This window comes from Cricetulus griseus, chromosome 4, assembly GCF_003668045.3.
Source record: "Cricetulus griseus strain 17A/GY chromosome 4, alternate assembly CriGri-PICRH-1.0, whole genome shotgun sequence".
NCBI lineage: Eukaryota > Metazoa > Chordata > Mammalia > Rodentia > Cricetidae > Cricetulus > Cricetulus griseus.
In genome coordinates this window covers 36,069,141-36,094,284 of record NC_048597.1, presented here as the reverse complement: position 1 = coordinate 36,094,284, position 25,144 = coordinate 36,069,141, and the positions used below count along the sequence as shown (strand labels likewise).

Below are 25,144 nucleotides of genomic sequence, written 5' to 3'. Positions count from 1 at the left end.
CTTTGCTGTTTATTAATAAGTATATACTAGAAGGCAAATATATATGTGTCTTCCACACAAACAGAATGTATGTCAAAGTGTAGGTCTGATTTCTCAGTGGAAAAGATCCTTTTAAAGCAAGGCTTTAAATTGTGGATTATTGTGGAAAGGCTGTTATTTTTTGTTTTTATGGGGTTGTGTCATTAACCCCCACCCCCAGGTTTTTCTATGTAGTCCTGGCTGTCCTCAAACTCACTCTGTATACCAGGCTGGCCTCCAAACTAAGAAATCTGTCTCCCTTTGCCTCCCAAGCACTGACATTCAAGGTGTGCACAACCATGCTTGGCAGAAAGACTGTCATGTCCCTTCCCCTTCCCTCCCTTTCTTTCCTTTTTTTTTTTTTTTTTTGTTAGTTTTTGGTTTTTCAAGATAAGAGTTTCTCTGTGTATCCCTGGCTGTCCTAGAACTCACTCTGTAGACCAGGCTGGCCTTGAGATCCACCTCCTTCTGCCTACCGAGTGCTGGGTTTGAAGGTGTGCAGCATCATTGCCTAGCTAGGCTATGATTTCTTTTCTTTTCTTTTCTTTCTTTTTTTTTTTTTTTCAAGACAGGGTTTCTCTGTGGCTTTGGAGGCTGTCCTGGGACTAGCTCTTGTAGACCAGGCTGGTTTCAAACTCACAGAGATCCGCATGCCTCTGCCTCCCGAGTGCTGGGATTAAAGGCATGCACCACCACTGGAGTGATTTCTTAGCATTGCCTCTTAAGTCTGGGCATTGTAGTAGAGTTATTTCTGGGATTGGAATGAAACAGAAATCTGCAACTTAGTAGTGAGTAAAAAACAATACTTTAAAATTGCCTACTTAATATCTTGTATTGTGGAATATGGGATTTTATGTATTATACTTGTATGTGATTATAATTTTGTGTGTGTGGTGAATGTACTTGTTAGTGTATATAAGTGTATAGTGGTCTGCATTAGGTGTCTTTTCTCTATATCTTTCCACCTTTATTTTTTGAGGCCAAGTCTCACAGTCTGTCACTAAACCTGAAGCTCATCATTTGGACCAGGTTGGTGTATTTCGGGGATCTGCCTGTTCCCATACTCCCCCAAACCCCCAACTCTACCAAACAGCATTGAGGTTGCAAGAGTCTGTTTTTATGCCAGAACCTTGCTTTTTTGTTATTGTTTTTTGTTATATATAACATTTTAGATCAGGTTTTATGATACCTGTAGCATTGTTCTTCCTGCTTAGTATACCTTTGGTTATTATGAGGTGTTGTGTGTTTCTGTATGCATTTAGGATGTCTTTCTAGTTCTATAAAGAATGTCATTGTGATTGTGTCAAATCTTGTACTGCTTTTGGTTAACAACTATTTTTACAGTATTAGTTCTGCCAGGCTATGAACAGGAACAGGATAGAACCTTTCTGTTAATAGTGTCTTCAGTTTTTTCCCCCTTCACTGTCTTGAAGTTTTAATTGTAGAGGTCTAGTTTTTGTTTTTGTTTTGCTTGGAAAATGTTGATTAGAGAGGTTTTTCCTTCTAATTTCTTGGCAGATTTGTCATTGGTATATAGAAACCCACTGACTTTAGTGTGTCTGTCCATCAGTCCTGCTGCTTTTCTGAAAGTGCTTATTCTAAGAGTCTCCAGTGTTTTTAGAGTTTTCTTTTTTCTTTTTTTTTTATGTGCATTGGTGTTTGCCTCCTGTATGACTGGGTGAGAGTGTTGGGTCCTCTGGAACTAGAGTTATAAACAGCTATGAGCCAATATGTGGTTGTTGGGAACTGAACCCAGGTCCTCTGGAAGAGCAGTCAGTGCCCTTAGCCACTGAGTCATGTCTTCAGGCCCTGCAGTCTTTTAATATAGAATTCTGTCATTTGCAAATGAGGATAGTTCTCCCCCCCCCTTTTTAAATTTTTTAATTCATTTCTTTTTCCTCCCCTTTCTAATTTTTATTTTTTCCCTTCTTGCTTTATTGTTTGTTCTAAGATTTCAAGCAGTATTCAGAAAGAATGGGAGTGGACACCAGTCTCTAGTCTCCTTCTAGATAGTCTCCCTTTTGTATGATGTTGGCTGTAAGTTTGTTGTAGATAGATAACCTTTATTATGTTGAGGTATGTTGCTTTCATTCCTAGTTTATTCGAGGCTTTTATCATGAAGGTATGTTGAACTTTGTTGAAGATACTCCTGCTGTCAACTGAGATTATAATGTGCTTGGTTAATTTCTTCCTTCCTTCTTTCCTTCCTTCCTTCCTTCCTTCCTTCCTTCCTTCCTTTCTTTCTTTCTTACCTTCTTTCTTTCTCAGACAAGGTATGCCTGTAAAGCTCTTTGGTCTGAAACTTGCTTTGCTGACCTTACTGACCTTAATTCACAGAGATTCACATTCATTGTGCACTAGGATTAAGGGCACAGGCTACTATGCCCTGCTCTCAAGTTGCTTCTATTCTTAGGTCTATGTGAAGTATTATGCTTTATTTTTTTGCATCTGATGAATCAGTCTTGAGTCCCTAGAATGAAACCAGTGGCTCATGAGGTATTAATGTGTGCTTTGTCTGGGGTGGGGGTGGAATGGGGGGGGCAGTGTCTTACTGTGTAGTTCTGGCTGTCCTGGAACTTACTGTGTAGCCCAAGCTAGCCTCAGATTCATAGAGATTTGCTTGCCTCTGCCTCCTGAATGCTGGGATCAAAGATATATTTGTCTACACTTGGTCCCTTAATGTGTTCAGTTTACAACATAATGTTGAGAATTTTTTTCCCTCTTTTTTGGTTTTTGTTTTGTTTTGTAGGCATGGTCTTACTGTGTAGCTCTGCCCATCCTGGAACTCACTATGTAGACCAGGCTGACATTGAACCCATAGAGATCTGCCTGTCTCTCTTTGATCTCAGGATTCCTGTGAGGCAAAGGCAGGTGGATCTCTCTCTCTGAGTTCCAGGCCAGCCTGGTCTACAGAGTGAATTCTAGCCAAGGCTACATGGAGAAACCCTGTTCGAAAAACAAAACAAAATAAAAAAATAGGTTCTCTGTCAAGGTGGTGCCCAGCTGCTGCCTTCTGAGTAATTCACAGTGACGTGGAATAATTCTTTTCTCTGTTGCTGCTGACTCTGCTGGAGTGTGTCCTGAGATCAGGCTGCCCATCTCTTAACTAGCTTACCTTTTGAAAAGTGCCCCTCACCCCACTCCTCCAGGGAGCTGCAAGGCTGAATTTTGTTTATTTTGTGGATTTAGAAGTCCTCACTACCTTTGTATTTGAGTTGTTTTGTTTTTTGATACAGGGTTTTTCTGTAACAGCTCTGGCTGTCCTGGAACTCACTCTGTAGACCAAGCTAGCCTCAAACTCACCCCCCCCCCCAACCCAGTGCTTTCTGGGATTATAGGCAGTTGCCACCATCAGACTCTCCACCCATCCCATCCCCCAACTAGGTTGCTTCTGGCCTGCTAACTGGCCCTAATAGTTCTATTTGATTTTGATTAAAATGTTCTGTAGGTGTAAATATGTGTGTGTAAACAAGCTAAAGGTAAAAACCTCTTAAGAGAAGGAATCTGAGTGGATTTACTTTCTTTTTGTTTTTGTTTGAAACAGGGTTTCTCTGTATCCCTGTATGTCCTGGAACTCACTATGTAGACAGACTAAACTGGCCTTGAACTCACTGCTCACTGAGTGAGACACTGCCTTTGTCTCCCAAGTGCTGGGGATTAAAGGCGTGTGCCATCATCACCCCTTAATTTCTTACTTTCTTTAGCATACCTTAAACACATCACTTATTTAGATACTTAGTCATTTGGAATTTCTTCCGTGGGAAATTTTTATGACTAAATTACCCCCTTCCCTTTTAGATCTTTGAACTTAGAAATTAAAAGACATTTGGTAGAAGATCAAAATACATTATTGTTAGTATATGATTTATTGACTTGTCTGTCCTCTGTCCATGTATATAAAAGCCCCATATTTTATATACTTTGGGTAAAAACATTTTCTTTGTCTCCATGTATCTGTCTTATCAGTTTATCTCCATAAGGTATCTATGTTTTCAGAGGATATGCTGTTGTACAAAAAGAGAAAAATGTAGACATGCTAGAAAACACTTGGTGTTTTTGTTTGTTTGTTTGTTTTTAATAATTTATTTAACCTTTATTTATGTGCATTGGGGTGAAGAGATCAGATCCTCTGGAACTAGAGTAACAGACAGCTGTGAGCTGTCATGAGTGCTCGGAATTGAACCTGGAAGAACAGTCAGTGCTCTTTACTGCTGAGCCATTTCTCTAGCCCTATTTTTTTGTTTGTTTGTTTTTATTTTTAGAGGCAGGGTTTCTCTGTTTAGCTTTGTAGACCAGGCTGGCCTTGAATTCACAGAGATCCTTTCTCTTGAATGCTGGGACTAAAGGAGTAAGATGTTATTTTTTGAATTAGGTTTTATGTATCCCAGGATGGCCTTGAACCTTCTATAACCCAAGAGATGACCTTGAACTTTGATCTACTTCAATTTCTGAATGCTAGGATTACAGGGATACACCACAGCTGGTTTTATGTGTTAAGGAGATCAAACCCACCGTTTCCTGTTAGTCAAAAATTCTAGCAATTGAGCTATATCTACATCCATGAGCTCAAAATTTAAGGGTTTTTTGGGGGGTGGGGTTTCGAGGCAGGGTTTCTCTGTGGCTTTGGAGGCTGTCCTGGAACTAGTTCTTGTAGACCAGGCTGGTCTTGAACTCACAGAGATCCGCCTGCCTCTGCCTCCCAAGTGCTGGGATTAAAGGCATGCTGCACCACCACCACCACCACCACCACCACCACCAGGCCCAAAATTTAGTTGTTTTTTGTTGTTGTTGTTTTGTTTTGTTTTGTTTTTTTAAACATTTATGGCTGGGCGCACACCTATAATCCCAGCACTCGGGAGGCAGAGGCAGGCAGATCTCTGTGAGTTCGAGGCCAGCCTGGTCCCCAGAGCGAGTGCCAGGATGTGCTCCAAAGCTACACAGAAACCCTGTCTCAAAAAACAAAAAAAAACAAAAAAAACTCAAAAACATGTATTTATTATGTAGTGTTCTGCCTGCATATGTCCTTGCACACCAGAAGAGGGCTCCAGATCTCATTACAAATGGTTGTGAGCCACCATGCTGTTGCTGGGAATTGAACTCAGGTCCTTTGAAAGAGCAGCCAATGCTCTTAACCTCTCAGCCATCTCTCCAGCTCCCCAAATTTAGGTTTTTAATACATTTATTTAGTATGGTGTTGATGTGTGGGCATAGGTGTTCGGACACTTGTGTGCCAGGCAAGGCACAGTTGGATAGATCTGGAGACAACTTGTAGAAATTGGTTCTCTCTTTCACCATGTGGGTTCTAGGGATTGACCTCAAGTTACCAAGTTCCTTTGCCGCTGAATCATCTCACTGGCTCCAAATCTTTGTTTTTAATGTGCACATGTAGAATACTTTGTTCAATTAAATTTTTATATGGACTACTATTATTAGAAAATATAGCTATCTATAATAAGTGAAGAGAGGTAAGGGGACAGGTTGGTTGGTCCCTGTCTATTCACTTTCCTACCCCCTCCCCTTTTTTACCCTCTATTCTCCAGCAACTGTTTCTTGAAGGGAATTGAGGAACCCCCAGGGTTCTAAGGAGTACAGTTTGAAAATGGCTGCCTTATAACAACTCTTGAGGTAGTAAGTCTGTTATCATTTTCTTCTTTATAGTGGTTTAGAGACTCAGCTCATGGATGTGTTAGTCAAGGTTGTGTAATAACAACCAGAACTTAGAGAAAATCCAATGGTAACTAATTGTAGAATAATGGTAACAGTTGGCTTTTCACTATATTCTTCTCTTGTCACAAATCTATATTATTCTTAGAAAGTAGTTTTGTGGTGATTGAATTTTTTTGTTCCTTGCTTTTTCTTGTTTCACACAGGCTTTTGTAAATCAAGCTTCCTTCCTTTGCTGGAATTTGCCTATACCTCTGTACTAAGTTTTGACTTTTGTAGCATGGCTGATGTAGCTGTCTTAGCTCGCCATCTTTTTATGTCAGAAGTTTTAGAAATCTGTGAAAGTGTACATAAACTAATGGAAGAAAAGCAACTCACAGTGTATAAGAAAGGTGAAGTACAAACGGTCGCAGCTACTCAGGACTTACCAGCACACAATGGAACTACAGAACCAACAGTGACTAGGAATGAAGCAACCACAACTTTGTCAAGTGAGCTTGGGCATTGTGAAATTGTACTGCTGGTGAATGGAGAATTGCCAGAAACAGAACAGAATGGGGAGCCAGCACAGCAACCTGTGGCTCCAGTTTCTCCAGAGGCTGAAGCTAGTGTGTCCCCTGTAGAGTGTATAACTGATCCCCATTCTGAAATGGAAACTGCTAGCTTAGCAACAAATACCAATCAAACAGAGATAGAGACTGCAATCATCGGAGAAGATGGCCCAGTTGCTAATGTTCATCCTAATATTTCAAAAGAGAATGTAATCAGTATTTCTCAAGAGGACAGTGATATGGGAAATAACACATTGCCTGAGGACATCGGTGCCAAAGACTTCCCAGATCATAGTCAGAGCCCTGACCAACCTTTAAAAGAGCAGGAAACTCTAATTGAAGCCACAGAAAAGACAGACTCAGGCCCAGAAGATGATACTTACAGAAGTAGGCTTAGGCAGCGATCTGTTAATGAAGGTGGCTACATTAGACTACACAAAGGCATGGAGAAAAAGTTACAGAAGCGGAAAGCCATTTCTAAGTCGGCAGTTCAACAGGTATGATATTAAATAGGTTGCTTTGTCATTTTAGCTTGAGGGTATTCTAGTAATGAACTCATACCTACAATAACAATTACAGGAGGGGGGATGTGCAGGGAGGGGGTGTGCGGGGAAGCAGTTTACTGCTTAAAGTATTGCATTACAAATATATAACATGATCCATGACTTTAAAAATTATGCTGGGGCTGGAGAGATGGCTCAGAGGTTAAGAGCACTGGCTGCTCTTCCAGAGGTCCTGAGTTCAATTCACAGCAACCACATGGTGGCTTAGAACCATCCGTTATGAGATCTGGTGCCCTCTTCTGGTGTGCAGATATACATGGAAGCAGAATGTTGTATACATAATACATAAATAAAATCTTCTAAAAATAAATAAATAATAAAAATTATACTGAAGTTGGACATGGTGTTACATGTGAGGCAAGAGGATTACTGTGAGTTTGAGGCAAATCTAGGCTACATGATACCTGCCATCCTGGGATTACAAGTAAAACTATATGTCTCAAAAAAGAGAAGATAATGAGTGATTTTCTTAGACTGTGTTTTGTGTCTCTTTTAGGTGGCCCAGAAATTAGTTCAAAGGGGGAAAAAGATGAAACAACCCAAAAGGGATGCTAAGGAGAACCCTGAAGAAACATCTCATAAATGTGGGGAGTGTGGAATGATTTTTCAAAGACGGTATGCCTTTATAATGCATACATTGAAACATGAAAGAGCTAGAGATTACAAATGTCCGGTGAGTACCTGGAAAGCTGACTGAAAATGACCCTACATTCATAAATGGGATCCATCTTACTGACTACTCTGTTATTCCTACATTTTTTTTTTTTTTTTTTTTTTTTTTGTTATTAGATGAACTCTTCCATTGCAGCCCAGGCTAGCCACCAATTTGAGGCAATCCTCCTAACTTGGGCTTTCAAGTACTATGATAACAGGCATGCTGACCACACCCCCAACCCCTTCTTACATTGCTAAACGATTCTGATTTTTGTTGTTTATTTGCCCCACCTAAATATTCAGGAAGAGGACATTGAAAAGATTTGTTCTTACAAACAGTAAGCCTGGGACCAGAGAGATGGCTTAACAGTTAAAAACATTTGTTATTCTTGTGGTTCCTAGCACCCTCATGGTGGCTCACAACCATCCATAGGTACATGTTTAATGCATATATATACATGCAGACAAAAACACTCACATAAAGATTAATCTAAAAACAAAACAAAAACCATAGAGAGGTAAGGTAGCAGAAGAGGAGACCTAGGCAACTAAATTCTGTCTGCTAATAAATGTATAAAGTGATTTTGAACCAGATTTCCAATAGAGAAAACAGAATAAATCACATTTGTCTTAAAGAACCAACAAGTCCCAAGAATTGATGTTACTGATTATTTTGAGATTAGGATTAATTACATAACTATCCTTTGGCCAGGAATCTCCCTTCCATTTCATATATATATATATATGCATGCATGCCCTGGAGAGGACACGTACAGTGATGGTAGATGTCTATCCCAAACCATAAAAAGGAAAAGTTTACTTATGAATATTGAAATCTTTCAAGTTCTTTCTTTACTCAAGTCCCATGATGTTAGGTCTCAAACCCTTAATGTTAAAACAAAATGTTTTTCTGCAAACAGAGAAATCTGAAGGTCAATAACAAAAGACCTAATGATATTGCTAGCCAGAACCTCAGACTAGCAATTTTAGTACCAACTAAAATTTCCTCCTCCACTTGAGTGTGTCTTCCTCTCCCTTGTTGACTGGCATCCAGGGCCTGGAACATGCTAGGTGTATACTACACACTGGCAGGTGGTTTTTGTTTTGTTTTCTATCTAATTAGTTTTTTTAATGTCATACTCTGAAATACAAAGAAGTATCATAGATCTTAGGGCAAAAGATTCCAACAAAGGTTGAGGAATCGAAAACTTCTCACAAGCAAGGAGTGGTGTTGTACTCTTGTAATCATGTCATATAGGAGGCTGAGGTAGGAAGATTGTGAGTTCAAAAGAAAACCTTGATTATATATAAATGAGATCCTTTCTCAAAAAAGAAACAAAGTCCACCAAATATGATTTATATAACATTTATGTAACAACCAGATACAATCAAGCCCTCCATATTGATAGACCCACAGAGTCAACCAGTGCATGTTAAAAATATTTACAGGGGCAAGAGAGAGGGTTCAGCCCTCAAGAAATTTGTTGCTCTTACAGATGACTCAGGTTTGGTTCCCATCACTCACATGGTAGCTAATAACCATTCATAACTACAGCTCCAGGGGATCTGACTCTCTTCTAACTTCTTCAGGCACTAGGCATGCATGTGCTATTCATACATACATATAGACACTCCTCACATAAATATAAAAATTTTAAAAAATGTTCACACTTTTCTCCTATACTAAACATGTCCTTTACTAAAAATAGAGCAAAAGGATAAATTAGAAAATAGGAGGGAAAATTAGATTTTGTTTTTTTTCAAGACAGGGTTTCTCTGTATAGCGGTGGAGCCTGTCATGGCTGGCAATTACTCTGTAGACCAGGCTGGCTCAAACTCACAGAGATTTGCCTGTTTCTGCCTCCCAAGTGCTGGTATTAAAGGCATGCACCACCACTGCCCGGCTTGTTTTGAAATTTCTAAATACTATTTCTAGAGCATGGATAGAAAGGGCAGGGTGGGGAGAGAGCCAGATGTTTTTATCTTAAAAAGTTAAATCTAGAGCAGCATCATTCAGAAACAGCAGCAGATGGGTTTTTGTGAATTTGAGGAAAGCCAGGGTTACACAGAGAGACCTTGTCTCAAACACACACACACACACACACACACACACACACACACACACACACACACACACACACACACACACACACACACACCAAAAAGGTTGTGCTTAGAACATATTGGATAAGAAGAAACTATAAAGAGACATAAGCAAAACAGAAAATAAAAAGTAAAAGGATCAGGGTAATCATGTAGCCCATGTTTGATAGCATTGATAACCATTACCCAAGTATAGTGGCTCTATAATTCCAGCATTCAGAGTCTGAGGCAGGAGGAGAGTCAGGAGTTTTAAGGCCAACCTAGACTTCAAGGTAAGTTCTAGCAGAATGAGCTACAGAGAGAGAACCTGACTCAAACAAAACAAAACTGCTCTTCTATGAACTAGGTATATCTACTATGATATATTATGTTATTAAAATAAGATGATGGAAATCAGTAATGGAGAGGATGAAGTTGTATATGTATTCTACTTGGTGTTAGAAAATAAAAATCAAGAGTTAATTCTGGAGGCCAATACAGGAGACTTTTTAAATAAAAATTTTAATATGGTAGGCATATATATCCTCAGTTTATGAGCACATAAGCACTTTCCTGAACCCTAGCAATTATAACATAAAATCTGAAAACTGTTATAGTTTTAACTTTTCTACTTTTTCCAGTTCCATTTCATTTCCACCTAAACTGTTGGTAATAATATATTGATAATACTTTTTAATGTGTGTTCTGGTGTAATCTCTTGGTGGTTGTGCCAGGAATCAAACCTAGGACCTAACACAGATTAGGCAAGCCCTCTATCTTAAGGAATAACTCTACTATTCCTTCAAGACCCAACTCAAGCCTACTCTGATTATGCCCTCTTAAAGACTTAATTTTCTCCAGAGTCATACCCTTTTCATTTTATAATCTGGTACCTAGTGCTTTTTATTTTTTATTTTTATTTAATTTTTTAAGACAGAGTCTTGGGGCTGGAGAGATGGCTCAGAGGTTAAGAGAACTGGCTGCTCTTCCAGTGGTCCTGAGTTCAATTCCCAGCAACCACATGGTGGCTCACAATCATGTGTTATGAGATCTGGTGCCCTCTTCTGGTGTGCATACATACATACATGCAGGCAGGACATTATATATATATATATATATTATATATATATATATATATATATATATATATAAATCTTAAAAAAATTAAAAGCAAAAAGACAGAGTCTCATGGCCTAAGGCTGTCTTTTGTATGTGTGCGTGTGTAGGTGACTGTGTTCCACACAACATCAGACTTGTGGCAAGTGCTTAACCCTCTGAGAAATCTCCCCAGTTCCATGTGTATTAACTTTTAAACTGTACATTTATTTATTTATACAATTATAACCAGAATTGAAAAATTGAAATGTAAATTTTCACTTAATATTTTATATAGGAAGAACTTTCATTTTTCTTTTTTAGCTATGTAAAAAACAGTTTCAGTATAGTGCCTCATTACGAGCACACCTTATTCGACATACGAGAAAAGATGCACCCACTTCATCTTCATCCAATTCCACATCTAATGAGGCATCAGGAGCATCATCTGAGAAGGGAAGAACCAAAAGAGAATTTATATGCTCTATATGTGGAAGGACATTACCTAAATTATACTCTCTCCGAATACATATGCTAAAGCACACAGGTGTAAAGCCACATGCCTGCCAGGTAAAGACCTGTTTATTTCACTATTTATAGAAGGCCAGAAATTAGCTGTAGTGTGATATGGGTTGATATGTATTCTCTGAAATCATCTTTACTCTTGTAAGCTGTTAGGGAAGTTTATCTTTGATTTGTTGCCTGCATTAAATGTTGAGTCTCTGTTGTAGTCTTTAATTTGAAGTTATAATTTGAAATATTTTGGTGTCCAGTGTACCTACTGCATGGGAATAGCTGTTTATCACCCTAATCATCCCTTAGCCTTTAGTAGAAATTACCTTTTTAGTGAAAAAGAATGCATGCCATAAGCAAATATTGGTTAGAAAAATTCCTTCCTAAGCTATCTTTTTGCTGTTGCTGAGGATTGAGGGTAAGTAAAAACCAAAGCTCTGCCTGGTGTTGGTGGCTCATGCCTTTAATCCCAGCACTTGGGAGGCAGAGGCAGGCAGATCTCTGTGAGTTCGAGGCCAGCCTGGTCTCCAGAGTAAGTGCCAGGATAGGCTCCAAAGCTACACAGAGAAACTTTGTCTCAAAAAACCAGAAAGGAAGGAAGGAAGGAAGGAAGGAAGGAAGAAAAGAAAGAAAGGGAGGGAGTCAACTAGCTAAGATCTTTGGTATTTGTGGCTTCATTTTTGAGATTGTCATTTTGCTAACTTTAACTTAATAAATTATAGCTTAATTATTTAAAATTTCTACTTACAGTAATACTAGAGTTTTTTTGGTAATACAACCTAAAAAAAAATTTTTTTTTTTTGTTGCCTTAAACATTTCTGTGTTAGGTCTGTGGAAAAACTTTCATCTATAAGCATGGTCTAAAATTGCATCAAAGTCTCCATCAATCACAAAAGCAGTTCCAGTGTGAACTGTGTGTCAAGTCATTTGTTACCAAACGGAGTCTTCAGGAACATATGAGTATTCACACAGGTAATTTTATATAAAAACTATTGACATGGTTATAATTTATCTTTTTAACTTAGTATTATGTTGATTGGTTATACTTTAATTGTATCAGAACATTGTATTCTCAGCACTTGGGACCATGAGGCAGGAGAATGATGAATTCATTGCCATGTTGGGCTTCATAAAATTTCTAGGCTAGTCTGATCTACATAGTTGGACCTTGTCTCAAATTTCTCAAAACCCCCAAGTAGAAGTAATCATGTTAAGATGCTCATAAGTTAATGTGTGCAATCTTTTAGTTAGTAGTAGAATTTTAAAGTTTCCTGAAATATAATTTCTGATTTGTTTATTTTTATAGAAATGTTCTTTAAAATTTTATTTATTTTGTGTGTGTTCATGTATGGGTAGGTGTGTGTGGGTCAGAGGACAACTTTGAGGAGTCAGTTCACTTCCTCCATCATGTGGGTATCAGGAATTGAAGTTGAAAGGTTGGCAACAAGCCTCACATACTTATTTGCTATAAAGCAAGAGCATAGAAATGGCCAGTGTTGCTGAACTTAAATTTAACCCAATTACTATTACAGTTCATAAATTATTCAGACATAGTACATTCTTACACAGTAGCTTTTATTAGCATAGTCATTCATCATCCTAGCTGTCCTGGAACTCAAGCTATAGATCAGCTTGGCCTAGAACTCAGAGATCCTCCTGTCTCTGCCTCTCAAGTTCTTGGATTAAAGGCATGTGCCACCATGCCTACCAAAACTTATAAACCACATTGTCAGGTACTCATGGTAGTGACCCTATTTTCTTGGTCAAAACCAATTTTGTTTCCATCAACCTATTCATAACGGTGACAGATAATCTGTGTCAGGGAGAGCCAAGCTGACATAACTCTGGGATTCCCATTCTGTATGGGACAGGAAGGACAGGAGGCTGGGCATAGATGAAGGGCACAGAAATAGCTTGATAGGGTTGCATGTCCCCTCACCTAGAGGTTTCCCTCTACACCTCCTTTGACTGTCCACCTCTTCTCCACGGAGAGCCACTGTCCCCTCTCCTATGAACTTTTCCAATGCTATGACTCAGCTCTCACCTGCAAAGGTGTTTGTGTCAGTGACAGAATACTATCACAGTCTGTTAAGTATCTTGATAGTGAGATCCTTCTGAAGGGATATAGAAAGTTTAATGAATTTTTCCCAGGTTTTTGTGTTCTCTTGTCTTGATAAAATTTTAACTTCTGAAATATAACCAATTATGTTGAAAAGAGAGCTTGCTTACTGGATTTATAATATGGCTTTTCATTTTCTCACAGGAGAGTCCAAGTACTTTTGCTCAGTTTGTGGAAAGTCTTTTCACAGGGGCTCCGGACTTAGCAAGCACCTTAAGAAGCACCAGCCAAAGCCTGAAGTTCGAGGCTATCATTGTACACAGTAAGTATTTACTATGTGAAGTTAATTTCACTTAGCTTTTTGTTTGTTTTTTGAGACAGGGTTTCTCTGTGTAGTTTTGTAGACCAGGCTGGCCTTGAACTCACTGAGATCCACCTGTTTTGGCCTCCCGAGTGCTGGGATCAAAGGTATGCACCACCACTGCCCAGTTCAATTTCACTTACTTTACCTGACTTACTTGAATATTACTTTTTTTATAAGAAAATATTCAAAGCTAACATTAAACTGTAATTTCAGTTTACTGAGTAATCAGTCTGCCTAGCTCTTATTGTTTGCTTTGTTTTTTTTTTGTTTTTTGGTTTTTTTTTTAGATTTTATTTATTATGTATACAACATTCTGCTTCCATGTATATCTGCACACCAGAAGAGGGCACCAGATCTCATAACAGATGGTTGTGAGTCACCATGTGGCTGCTGGGAATTGAACTCAGGACCTCTGGAAGAACAGTCAGTGCTCTTAAGCTCTGAGCCATCTCTCCAGCCCTATTGTTTGCTTGTTGTTTAAGAGTTTTGTTTTGTTTTGTTTTTTTAAAGAGTTTAAAAAAGTGATTGAAACAGACTTTCCTAGGTCCTACCTAGGGGAAAGAGGTCTACAACCAGCCAGGCTCCTTTGTAGGGTTCCTTGTAACTGTTTTTTCTTTCCCTATGACTCTTCTCTATTTACTTTCCAAAATTATCTAACTTTTTAAAATTGAAGTTAAATTCATAACTTGAAAAAGTGATCACCTTATGTCTTGTTGAGTAGGCTCCAGCTGCACCTGCCAGCTGCCCCGGCCTCCCTTGTTCATCTGGGGGTCATGGGTTTGTAGATTCTCAGATGGCTGGCAAGGAGCAAGCACTACTATGTTTTCAGTTCACAGTGACATTAAATCTACATTTGACCCACCTTCAAAAAAAAAAAAAATCACCTTAAAGGGAATTTTTTTTTTTTTAATACATACATAGTTTTTTACAAGTAGAATGACTAATTCTAGGGTCCTTCCAGCACTCAACTGTCTTAGTGTTCACCAGCAGGTTGTGCAGGTTCAGGTCAGCCAGTGCAGCACAGGGTCTTTGCAGGTGGTATCACAGCATGTTTTCAGTCTTCAGCATCTATGCATCTTGATTCCCAGAAAAAGATAAAGAATTTTAAAGTTCTTACTCCCCAAAGCATCTCATTCTCATGCTTTTGATATTTGGGTTTCTATAAAATGTATTCCTTGCCCCCATGAGACATTGGCTAATGTATTTGGTTTTAAATGTTCTTAACAAACAACTCTACTCCAATCACTCAGTTATGGGAGGGTTGCAATATAAATAAAATCAAAGATGAGCTCCTTTAGCGAGCTAGCCAATAGTTTTAAACAGTCAAAGTTCCTAGGCCAGGCCTGGTGGTATATGCCTTTAGTCTCAACACTCAGGGGGCAGAATTAGGCAGATCTCTGTGAGTTCAAGTCCAGACTGCAGGTCTATATAGTGAGTTTTAGGACAGCCAGAACTACATAGCGACACCCTGACTCCAAAAGACAAAACAGTCATAGTTCTTTATCTGTAGTTCCTTGTAGTACCACGAACCCTTATGGAATGCAGGCTGTTGTCTTCAAGGTTGCTGCTAAGCTCTAGAACAAAATATGGGTCAGGGTAAATTTAAAATGTCATAAAAGCTTAAGTATTCAGTAAGTGTTTTTCCAAAAGATTTATTTTTATCTTATGAGTGTGGGTGTTTGCCTGCATGTTTGTATGTGCATCATGACTGCCTGGTTCATGCAGAGGCCGGAAGAAGATGTTGGCTCTTCTGAACTGGAGTTACAGATGCTTTGAGCTACTTTGTGGTTGTTGAGGATCGAATCTCTGAGTCCTCTGCAAGAGCAAGTAGTCTTAACTGCTGAGCTGTCTCTGCAGCCCCGGTCATTGCTCTTCTTGATTAATCATTTGCTGGACAATAGGTCTTCTCTTTTTTTTTTTTTTTTTTTTTTTTTTGAGATAGGGTCTCTCTATTTAGTCCTGGCTGTTGGAGTCATTGTTTGGGGGATGGGATTTTCCTGTGTAAGCTCTGGCTTGCTTGAAATTCCTTTGGATAACTCCTTGGCTGGCCTGGAACTCAAAAGAGATCTGCTTGCCTCCAGGATGCTGGGATTAAAGGCATATGCTACCACACCCAGATTCACTATATAGTTTTCCTAGACTCTCCAATGAAGTTAGCCAGTTGTTCTAAATCTTTTATGGATAAACACTTTTTTACTATTTCCTACTCTGCTGTATTTGCCAGCTTCATTACAGTTAGTCTAAGTTTAAAGTAAAGATAAGAGTTGGCCTTGGTGGCACTTGCCTGTATCCTGGTACTTGAGCTGAGGCAGGAAAATTGCAAGTTTGAGACATGTTTGGAGTGAAACTCTGTCTCAAAACAAATGCCCCAAATTAATAATAATAATAATAATAGTAATAATAATTTTTAAAAAGTTAAAAAAATACCAACAAATGTAAGGTGGGCTTTTTGTTTGTGGTTTTTCGAGACAGGTATTCTCTGTGTAACCTGGCTGTCTTGGAACTTGCTTTGTAGACCAGACTGGCCTTGAACTCACAGAGGTCTGCCTGCCTTTGCCCCTGAAATGCTGGGACTAAGCATGCACCACCAGTACCTGGCCCCAGGTACAGTTTTTTATCAGTGCTTTTTTGTTATCTGAAAGAAAATCCAACCTAACTGGCTTGAATGAAAAGTCAAGCCTGAGGCAGGTGGATCTCTATGAGTTCAAGGCCAGTCTGGTCTACAGAGCGAGTTCCAGGACAACCTGCAAAGCAATACAGAGAAACCCTATCTTGAAAAACCAAACAAAAAGAAAAGAAAAGTCAAGTCTGGAGGTCTGAGTGGCTGGTCTAAGTTGGATTCAGATTCATTAGTATCTGGTTTCTCTCAGGCTCCATATGGACAAAGTCTGGCAGTGGTTTCAACTTCTCATCCTCTCAACTTCCAAATTGTCAAGATTCTTTTCTGGTAGTTCCTGTAAAAGTCCCGAGTTTCACTCTGATTGGATCAAGTTAAGTCATTTGGCATCCCTAAGCTGATTGCTACTACCAAGGGAATGCTGTTATTGTCATTGATTAGGCCTGAATCATTGCTTCATTCCTAGTGTCAATGATGAAGCCTACCTTCCTAACATGACCAAGAGGAAGGGGATGAAGGGGATGCAAAAAGGGAGCAGAAGAAAGGGAGAAGGAGAGGTGGACAGTAAATTCACTATGGGAACTTTTGGAAATCGGCATGATGCCTTGTCAAAGCATTTTGAGTATTCTAAAAAGAATGTAAACCTTGCATCCTTGATGCAAGAGTGAAACACTGCCTCTTGCGATCTCTCTCTCTCTCTCTCTCTCTCTCTCTCTCTCTCTCATTCTCTCGCTCGCTCACTCTCTCTGATGTTTTAAATTTGGAATAATTTTGCGAAGCTTCAAAGATGTAATATAATGTAGTGAATTCTTGGAGCATAGTTTTAAAGATGACCCAAATGTGGGTAAACTTTATTACAGATGTGAAAAGAGTTTCTTTGAAGCTAGAGACCTTCGCCAGCATATGAATAAACATCTTGGTGTGAAGCCATTTCAGTGCCAATTTTGTGACAAGTGCTACAGTTGGAAGAAAGATTGGTATTCCCATGTGAAGTCCCACTCGGTCACGGAGCCATACAGGTAAGCCTTACACTCTGAGAAGTATCTAAACCCATTGAGAAATAGACCCACTTTCAGTTGATTCTTATGCCCATTACTTGGAGAAAAATGTTTTGGGCCTTTTCTATTATAGGTGTAATATATGCGGCAAAGAATTTTATGAAAAAGCTTTATTCAGAAGACATGTAAAGAAAGCCACCCATGGGAAGAAAGGAAGAGCAAAGCAAAACCTGGAACGGGTGTGCGATCAGTGTGGAAGAAAATTCACTCAGCTGAGAGAATATAGGAGACACATGAACAACCATGAAGGTAACGGATATTTATCCTATTAGAAGAGAGCCAAGTGCATTCATATTTTGTCAGCTCTTTTACCTGTTATCTTCTCTCTTGGTAGATTAATCCTGTATCTTGAAAGATTTATTTAAGTGGTACTGAGTCTGAAACTTATTTGGAGACTCTTATCCTAGGAGTATAAGATTGCAGTTAAAGGGTAAGATCATGGCAAACTCACAGTTGTTCATAAGTAACTTCTATTATGAGAGAACACCTTTAGAGAAATTATAGTTCAAAACCTTGGTTAGTCCATTGAAAACTATTAGATGCTAACTAAAAGATGATAGTAATAAAAGTGAAATGTCTGTGGACTTCTGTATTTTAAAAACATTTGTAAGACAATTTTTATATTAGAATTTGGAACCTTACCTAACACACCCTCTGTTTTTTCTTTTCTTTTCTTTCCTTTTTTTTTTTTTTTTTTTAATAGGAGTTAAGCCCTTCGAATGCTTAACATGTGGAGTAGCTTGGGCTGATGCCAGATCACTAAAACGGCATGTCAGAACACATACTGGTGAACGGCCCTATGTGTGTCCTGTGTGTAGTGAAGCTTACATAGATGCTCGAACACTTCGTAAGCATATGACTAAATTCCACAGAGACTATGTGCCTTGCAAAATCATGCTGGAGAAAGACACTCTGCAGTTTCATAACCAAGGAACTCAAGTGGAACATGCTGTCAGCATCTTAACTGCAGACATGCAAGAACAAGAAAGCACTGGGCCTCAAGAGCTTGAGACTGTGGTGGTGACAGGAGAAACCATGGAAGTTCTTGAAGCGGTCGCAGCTACTGAAGAGTGTCCATCAGTATCTACGCTCTCTGACCAAAGTATTATGCAAGTGGTTAACTATGTGCTGGCACAGCAGCAAGGGCAGAAGCTGTCTGAGGTTGCAGAAGCCATTCAGACTGTTGAAGTCGAAGTGGCACATATGCCGGAAGCAGAGTGAGTACTGCAGCCACAAAGACGCCTGCCATTGAGCTCACAGAGCACGCGTTTACAGCTTATGTCACCACCCATGTAGACTTCATATGTGAAACAGGGCTGTTGGTGACATTACTAAATTTCTTTTCTGGCCAATGAGTTCTGTAGGAAAGTCACTTTCTGTAAAGAAATTGAAAACAATCTGTTGGATCGAAGTAGTTGATCATGGTATGCCTTTTATGAATTAATGTTTATAAATGTACAAAATTTAAAGATGTGCAGTTTCATTTATATTTTGACATTATTTTGTTACATATTTTGAATTTAAAAGGCTGCACGGTTGGCTTTCCTTCTGTTTTATTCTCAAAATACAGAGGTTCTGTGACTATTTGCTGTTTGTGGATTTAAAAAATTCTAATATAAAGTATATCTGTAAGATGCATAAGTATATTACATTTTAAAAATGCTTTAGATCTATGATACTTGACTTATTTATTTTAACTGCTTCTAAGTCAGGAATCTAGTCTGTCTTGAAGCACTTAATGAGTTCTGTGTTGTAATCAAGTTTGCATAATTTATTTATCTGTATGGGAGACCCACAAATGCAAAGCTAATTTTAAAATACCATTTAAAATGCATGAGATGTGTATTAAAGCCTTACTATACTATCTCTTCAAGGCAAGTAATTGGCCATGAGAAAAGAGTACTGTTATTAAACACTGTTGATGGGAAGTTTCTGCTTGATAACATTGGACTATAAATGGAAAAAAAATCAAAACTGATTCTTTTGCTGAAGAATGAACAAGTTAACGAAGAAGTTAAGTTTGGTATGTTTTAGCTTTTATATCATGTTTGTTTAAATTTGTTGAAAACTACATCTATAGTGGTAATATGGATGCTATATAACTGTTAGATAATTTCAGAATGTTGAAAATTTAATGCAGCCCTCATTATACTGTGTTACATAAAAATTGATTATGGTAATATCAAATTTCTGTAAGTATTTGAAAAGTTACCTTAAATCTAAATTATATTCATTCATGTGTTTGATTTTTTTTTTTTTAAATTTCTCACCTTTCTGAGTTGTCAGATCCAGATATTTGAAAATAACTATGGAGATATGCCACATTTCTCTCTAGAAAACTATTGTTCAAGCTATAATTGTTAAAATTAAGCTTTTAGGTATTAGAAGCTTTCTTCAAGTGTAAAATTAAGATATAAAGAGATTATATGTAAATCATTCCTAAAGCACAAGAAGTGAATGTGCCTTGATGTACATACATGATACTAAGATGCTTATTCCACTTTACTTCAAGTGGCTGTAAGGTTAAGGAGTAAATGTGATAGCCCTGCATGCATCTTCTTGCATATGTAATGTGTGCATTTGCAAATTTGTTGTTGCTTTAATAGCTGTGTGGCTTTCAGTTTTAAAAGTGAATCTATAGACAGCCCACAACTTCATATGGGCTATTCACTGGTCATGTCCAACAGTTAACGAAAAAGTATTTCAATGTAATTAACATTTGAAATTGTCTTTTATGTTCCATTTTCACCATTGTTAAATTTAGTTAAATGTATAAGATCATAAATGTATGTCAGAAATATGTAAATAAAAGATGTTCAGTCTTATTAAAAGCAAAACTTTGGAGTTGACCTCGACATCATTTTCAATCTATACCAGATAATATTATTTAACATGTTGTTACAAAGGGTGAGGGAATTCTTTTTGTGGGTATGGTCTATGTATAGGCACTTAAACCTATTTGTGCAGGTGTGAAAGTCAGGGGTCAACCTTATCTGGTGTCTTCCTTTACTGTTCTCTACTTATTTGTTATGATTTTTAGGTACACTTTTAAATGTTTGTGTGTTTGTGTGGTTGCATGTCTATATGTGAGTGGGCACATACATGCCAATGCGTATGTGTGGAGAGGTGAGGGAGTGGGTTCTTTTCCTCACCATATGGGTCCCAAAATTTGAACTCAACCATTAGTCTCAGTGGCAGGCACCTTTACATAGAGTCATCTTGTAGGCCTTCCGCCTTATTTTCTTTCTTTTTTTAATTTGTTTAAATTTATTATGTATACAATGCTCTGCCTCTTTGTATGCCTGCATGACAGATCAGGGCAGCAGATCTCAACCATGTGCTTGCTGGGAATTGAATTTAGGACCTCTGGAAGAACAGTCAGTGCTCTTAACCTCTGAGCCAGCTCTCCAGCCCCACCTTATTTTCTTGAAAGTGTTTCACAAAAAAAAAAAAAAAAAAAAAAAAAAAAAAAAAAAAAAAAAACCTATCCCAGCACTAGGAACACAGAGGCAGGCAGATCTCTGTGAGTTCCAGGCCAGGCTGGTCTACAGAGCAAGTTCCAGAACAGCCAGGCCTGTTACACAGAGAAACCCTGCCTCAAAAAACAAAACAACAACAACAAAAAAAATGGTGGGTAGGGGGAAAGAGTACAACTAGGGACTGGCGATATGGCCCATCAGATAAAAGCTCATACCACTCTTTGGAAGGACCTGAGTGGCAATTGTCTACATCAGGCAGTTCATGATCTGTAACTACAGTTCCCAAGGAGTCCCACCACTGGTCTCCTGGTGCCCACGCACAAACCCATATAAACATACAAACATAAAAGAAAACAATAGATCTTGTTCAGGTGTATAAATTGCACATAGAAACAAATTTAAAAGCTTCCAAAACAGAGTTTGTTTTGTGGCTTTGTGTATTTTCTATTTTTAATGTGTATGTATGTGCCTGTAGGAGCCAGAAGATGTTGTTGGATCCCCTGTAATTAGGTAGTTATGATCTGCCCAACATGGGTTCTGGGAACCAAGCTCCCAAAGTATTCTTGAGCACTAAACCATCACTTTGATCCATGTTTTGTTTTTGAGACAGGTGTCACAAAGTAGCCTCCACTGGCCTGGAACTGGCTATGCAGAGTAGGCAGACCAGTGTGGAACTTGTAGCAATTGTCCTGACTTTTTCTCTTGAGTACTGGGATTACAGGTGTGTGCCAACATAACCTGCCCAGTACAGTTGTAATGATACCATATGTAAAATGTTGTATTTTATCTATAGTGATTCTGTTTAGAAGCATACATTGTTTTGTTGTCAGATGAATTGTCTCCTGACCAAATCTGAGAACTTGCAGAAATACCTTTAGTTTTTGTTTTTGAGGCAGGGTCTCCTGTATATAACCCAGAGTGGTCTTGAACTCAATGTGGAGTTAAGGATGAGCTTGAACTTGAGATGTTCCTACCTCCACATCACAGTACTGGGATACTGGGATTACAGACCCCATAATACATCCAGTTGATGTGGTGCTGGGGACCCTTATACATACAAGGCAGTTGTACCAACTGAGCTACATACCCTAGCCTGTACTGCTCCCATTATTACAGCGATTTGGTCAGTGAAGTAATGTTTCTATTGTTAGTAGAAATTAATCCTCTAACATGTTGTATGTGTGTGCATGCATGTGTGTGTTTGTAACTTGTGTGTAGTTTTGTAGACTATGCTGGTCTTGTGTTCCAATTTTTTTTGTTTTTGCTTTTTCAAGACAGTATTTCTCTGCACTTTGGAGGCTGTTCTGGAACTCGCTCTTGTAGACCAGGCTGGTCTCAAACTCACAGAGATCTGCCTGCCTCTTCCTCCCACTTGTTTTTATAAACTTCCTATACATGTAAGTTCTCCTGCTCATAATTCTGTCAAACCTTGGAATTTCTTAACAGGTCTTCTATTTTACATATAAAGTTGGCCCTGTGTGGTAGAATATTATTTTCAGGTGTGTGACTTTTGTTTATGCTGCACTTTGCCTAAAACACCTGGTCTTCATAAAGAGCTGAACGGGCCAATAGCAAGGCAGGAGCAATGATAGATAGGTGGGGTTAGCAGGTGGAGAGTATAGATAGGAGAAAGTTGAAAAAGTAAGAGAGGCGGACAGGACATCAGGAGCCAGACACCACGGAGTAAGGAAAATAAGATATACAGAAGTAAGAAAGGTAAAAGCCCAGAGGAAAAAGGTAGACAGGTTTAGAAAAGAAAAGCTGGCTAGCAACAAGCAGCTAGCATTCCTAAGTAATAAGCCTCCCTGTAAGAATTATTTGGGAGCTGGGTGGTGGACCCACCAAAAAAAGCAAAAACTTCCCACCATAGCCCTCAACTTTGCTGAAAAATAGATTAGAATTTTTTTTGGGGGGGGTGAGGGAGGGTACCTAAATAGTTATAACGTGCCATGTTTTTATGTGTGTTATTTTCTCAACTTTTGTAGTTTGTTGCTACTTTTGTTGGACCTTTCCCGGTGGGTATGATCTCTTCTCCATCAGGGTCTGCTCTGTTTTCAGTATTTACTGATCAAGATTCAGCATTCATAAATGCTGAATTTTGATTAGGAAAGCAACACTAAAGTTGTAGCCTTGATGCTGAAGAAATGGTTCAGCTGTGAAGAGCACTGCCTGCTCCTGCAAATGACCAGGGTTCAGTTCCAAGCAACCACAAGGCACCTTATGGCCATCTGTAGCATCAGTTCCAGAGGATCTAGTGTCGTCTAGAGGTTCTGTGGGTATCAGGTGCACAGACATATATGGAGGCAAAACACCCATACATGAGAAGAAAATAAAAATAAAAAGTAGTAGCCTTTGGAAGGTGATCATTAGGTCTTGAAGGCTCCAACTCCAAGAAGTGAATTAGTGCTGTAACAGGTCTAGGTGTTTTGGGCTCTTTTCTGCCTTCAGCTAAGTAATGCAGCAAATGCCAAGTGCCATCTCAATGTAGAGGCCAAAGTTCCTAGATCTTGGACGTCTGCCTCCAGATCTGGGAGAGAATGATTTATATTCTTATTACAGTATCTACAAGTTACATTCTGGTATTTTGTTCAAGCAGCACAAGGCCTCCCTTACCTACAGGAGCCTGTTAACTGATGTCCAGGATTGGTCTTTCTTGGTGAGTTTACGGGTTTCTGCTGGATTGCTCAAGGGAGTATTTTTTTTTTTTTTAAGATTTTATTATGCATACAACATTCTGCTTCCATGTATATCTGTACACCAGAAGAGGGCACCAGATCTTATAAGGGATGGTTGTGAGCCACCATGTGGTTGCTGGGAATTGAACTCAGGACCTCTGGAAGAGCAGTCAGTGCTCTTAACCTCTGAGCTCCAGCCCCTCAAGGGAGTATTTCATCAACTCTGCAGCATGTGACCTCCCAACTGAGCAACTGCAACCTGAATTCTTCAGAAATGAGGATAAGTCCACTGTCATTTTAACGTCGGTGAATGCTTTAGCTGGTTTACACTTTTGAGTGTGAAAGTGTGCTATTCACTGGCTTCTGTGAGCACAAATCATCTCTTCACAATTTGTTAAAAACCCTTAAGACCAATCTCAGCCCGGCTTAGTGGTGCAAGCCTTTAGTCCCCCTCACTGGGAGGTAGAGACAGGGAGATCTCCCGTGATTTCAAGGCCAGTTTGATCTACATAGTTCTCAGATAACCAGGGCTTGCTGATTCCAAGTACTGTTTTGTTGTTGTTTGGTTTTTTCAAGACAGGATTTCACTGTGAAGCCCTACTGTCCTGGAACTCAGCTGTAGACCAGGCTGACCTCGACCTGAGATCCACTTGCCTCTATTAAAAGTGTGCACCACTATTAACCCTGGCTTGTTTCTTTAAAATTTAATTTTGTGTGTGTATGCCACAGCTATAGATAGGCTTTTACTGAACTTATTCATCTTGCTCTTCTTCCATTGCCAATCATCAACAATAGTCTTAGTTTTTTAATTTTGGTATCTGTTAGAATAAGTCCTGCTTTTTGGGGGCAGGGGGCAGTGAAGCTTTAGATACTATGTAACCCTCCCTGGCTGGTCTGGAACTCATAAAGATCTGCCTGCCTCTACTTCCTGAGTACTAGGATTAAAGGTGTATACCACCAGGCCTAGCAAAATAGAATTTTTAATTTCCTGAACCTGCTAACATATCTTCATTTATCTGGACTATCTTTAATTCCTCTCAGAAGTTATTTTTACAAATAATGTGTTTCATGGATATTGTAAATAAAATGTACCCAGCTGGGCAATCATGATGCACATCTTTAATCCCAGGAATCAGGAAGCAGAGGCAGGAGGATCTCTGTGCGTTCAATGCCGGCCTGATCTACAGCTCAAGTTCCAGCTGCAGCAGTTACACAGAGAAACCCTGGCTTGAGAAAGAAGAAAAAAGAAAAAATACAAAACCAAAAGTCTCCAAAGTGGACATGACCTCTGAAACACAGAAAAGCAAGATTTTGAATGATAGCACATTAGTGTTGGCATAAGAAATGTATATAGGGCAGGGCAGTGCTAGTGCAAACCTTTAATCCCAGCATTCGGGAGACAGAGGCAGATGGATCTCTGTGAGTTTGAGGCCAGCCTAGTCTACAGAGCAAGTGCCAGGATAGACCCCAAAGCTACACAGAGAAACCCTGTCTCGAAAAACCAAAAACAATAAACACACACAGCGTCAGTGGTATCACCCAAAGCACACTATGTGATTTTAATAAGGAAGTATTATGCACTCCCCTAATTGAGGGATCTGTTGCTAATAAATGGCCAACACTTTCCACAAGATCATAGAAGAGAAATATTAACCTGCCTCTTGATAGGCTGAGGCAAATTTGAGTCTAGTCAGAATAAAACTGAAAACATAAAGAACATTTTTGTATGTTCTATTTAAGAATCTAGAGAAG

General features: G+C 39.0%; 1 protein-coding gene across 3 annotated transcripts in view; it reads left to right on the top strand.

Annotated features, from left to right (window-relative positions):
* Zbtb11 (zinc finger and BTB domain containing 11) overlaps positions 1–20,087 on the top strand; it is a 28,698-nt gene extending 8,611 nt beyond the window's left edge. The window contains exons 4-12 of one of the 3 annotated variants that reach the window (XR_003484815.2): positions 5,889–6,730; positions 7,293–7,469; positions 10,952–11,197; positions 11,968–12,112; positions 13,404–13,521; positions 17,041–17,199; positions 17,312–17,487; positions 17,573–17,668; positions 17,942–18,082. Coding sequence is in view for 2 of the 3 variants with exons in the window: in XM_027412506.2 (XP_027268307.1) it covers positions 5,889–6,730; positions 7,293–7,469; positions 10,952–11,197; positions 11,968–12,112; positions 13,404–13,521; positions 17,041–17,199; positions 17,312–17,487; positions 17,942–18,455; positions 19,113–19,194 (2,459 nt within the window). In the remaining variant the exon portion in view is untranslated. Of the gene's footprint in view, positions 1–5,888; positions 6,731–7,292; positions 7,470–10,951; positions 11,198–11,967; positions 12,113–13,403; positions 13,522–17,040; positions 17,200–17,311; positions 17,488–17,572; positions 17,669–17,941 lie in introns of all 3 variants that reach the window. The other 2 variants (XM_027412506.2, XM_027412507.2) reach the window with 2 other exon arrangements.
* Positions 20,088–25,144: the final 5,057 nt, after the last annotated feature.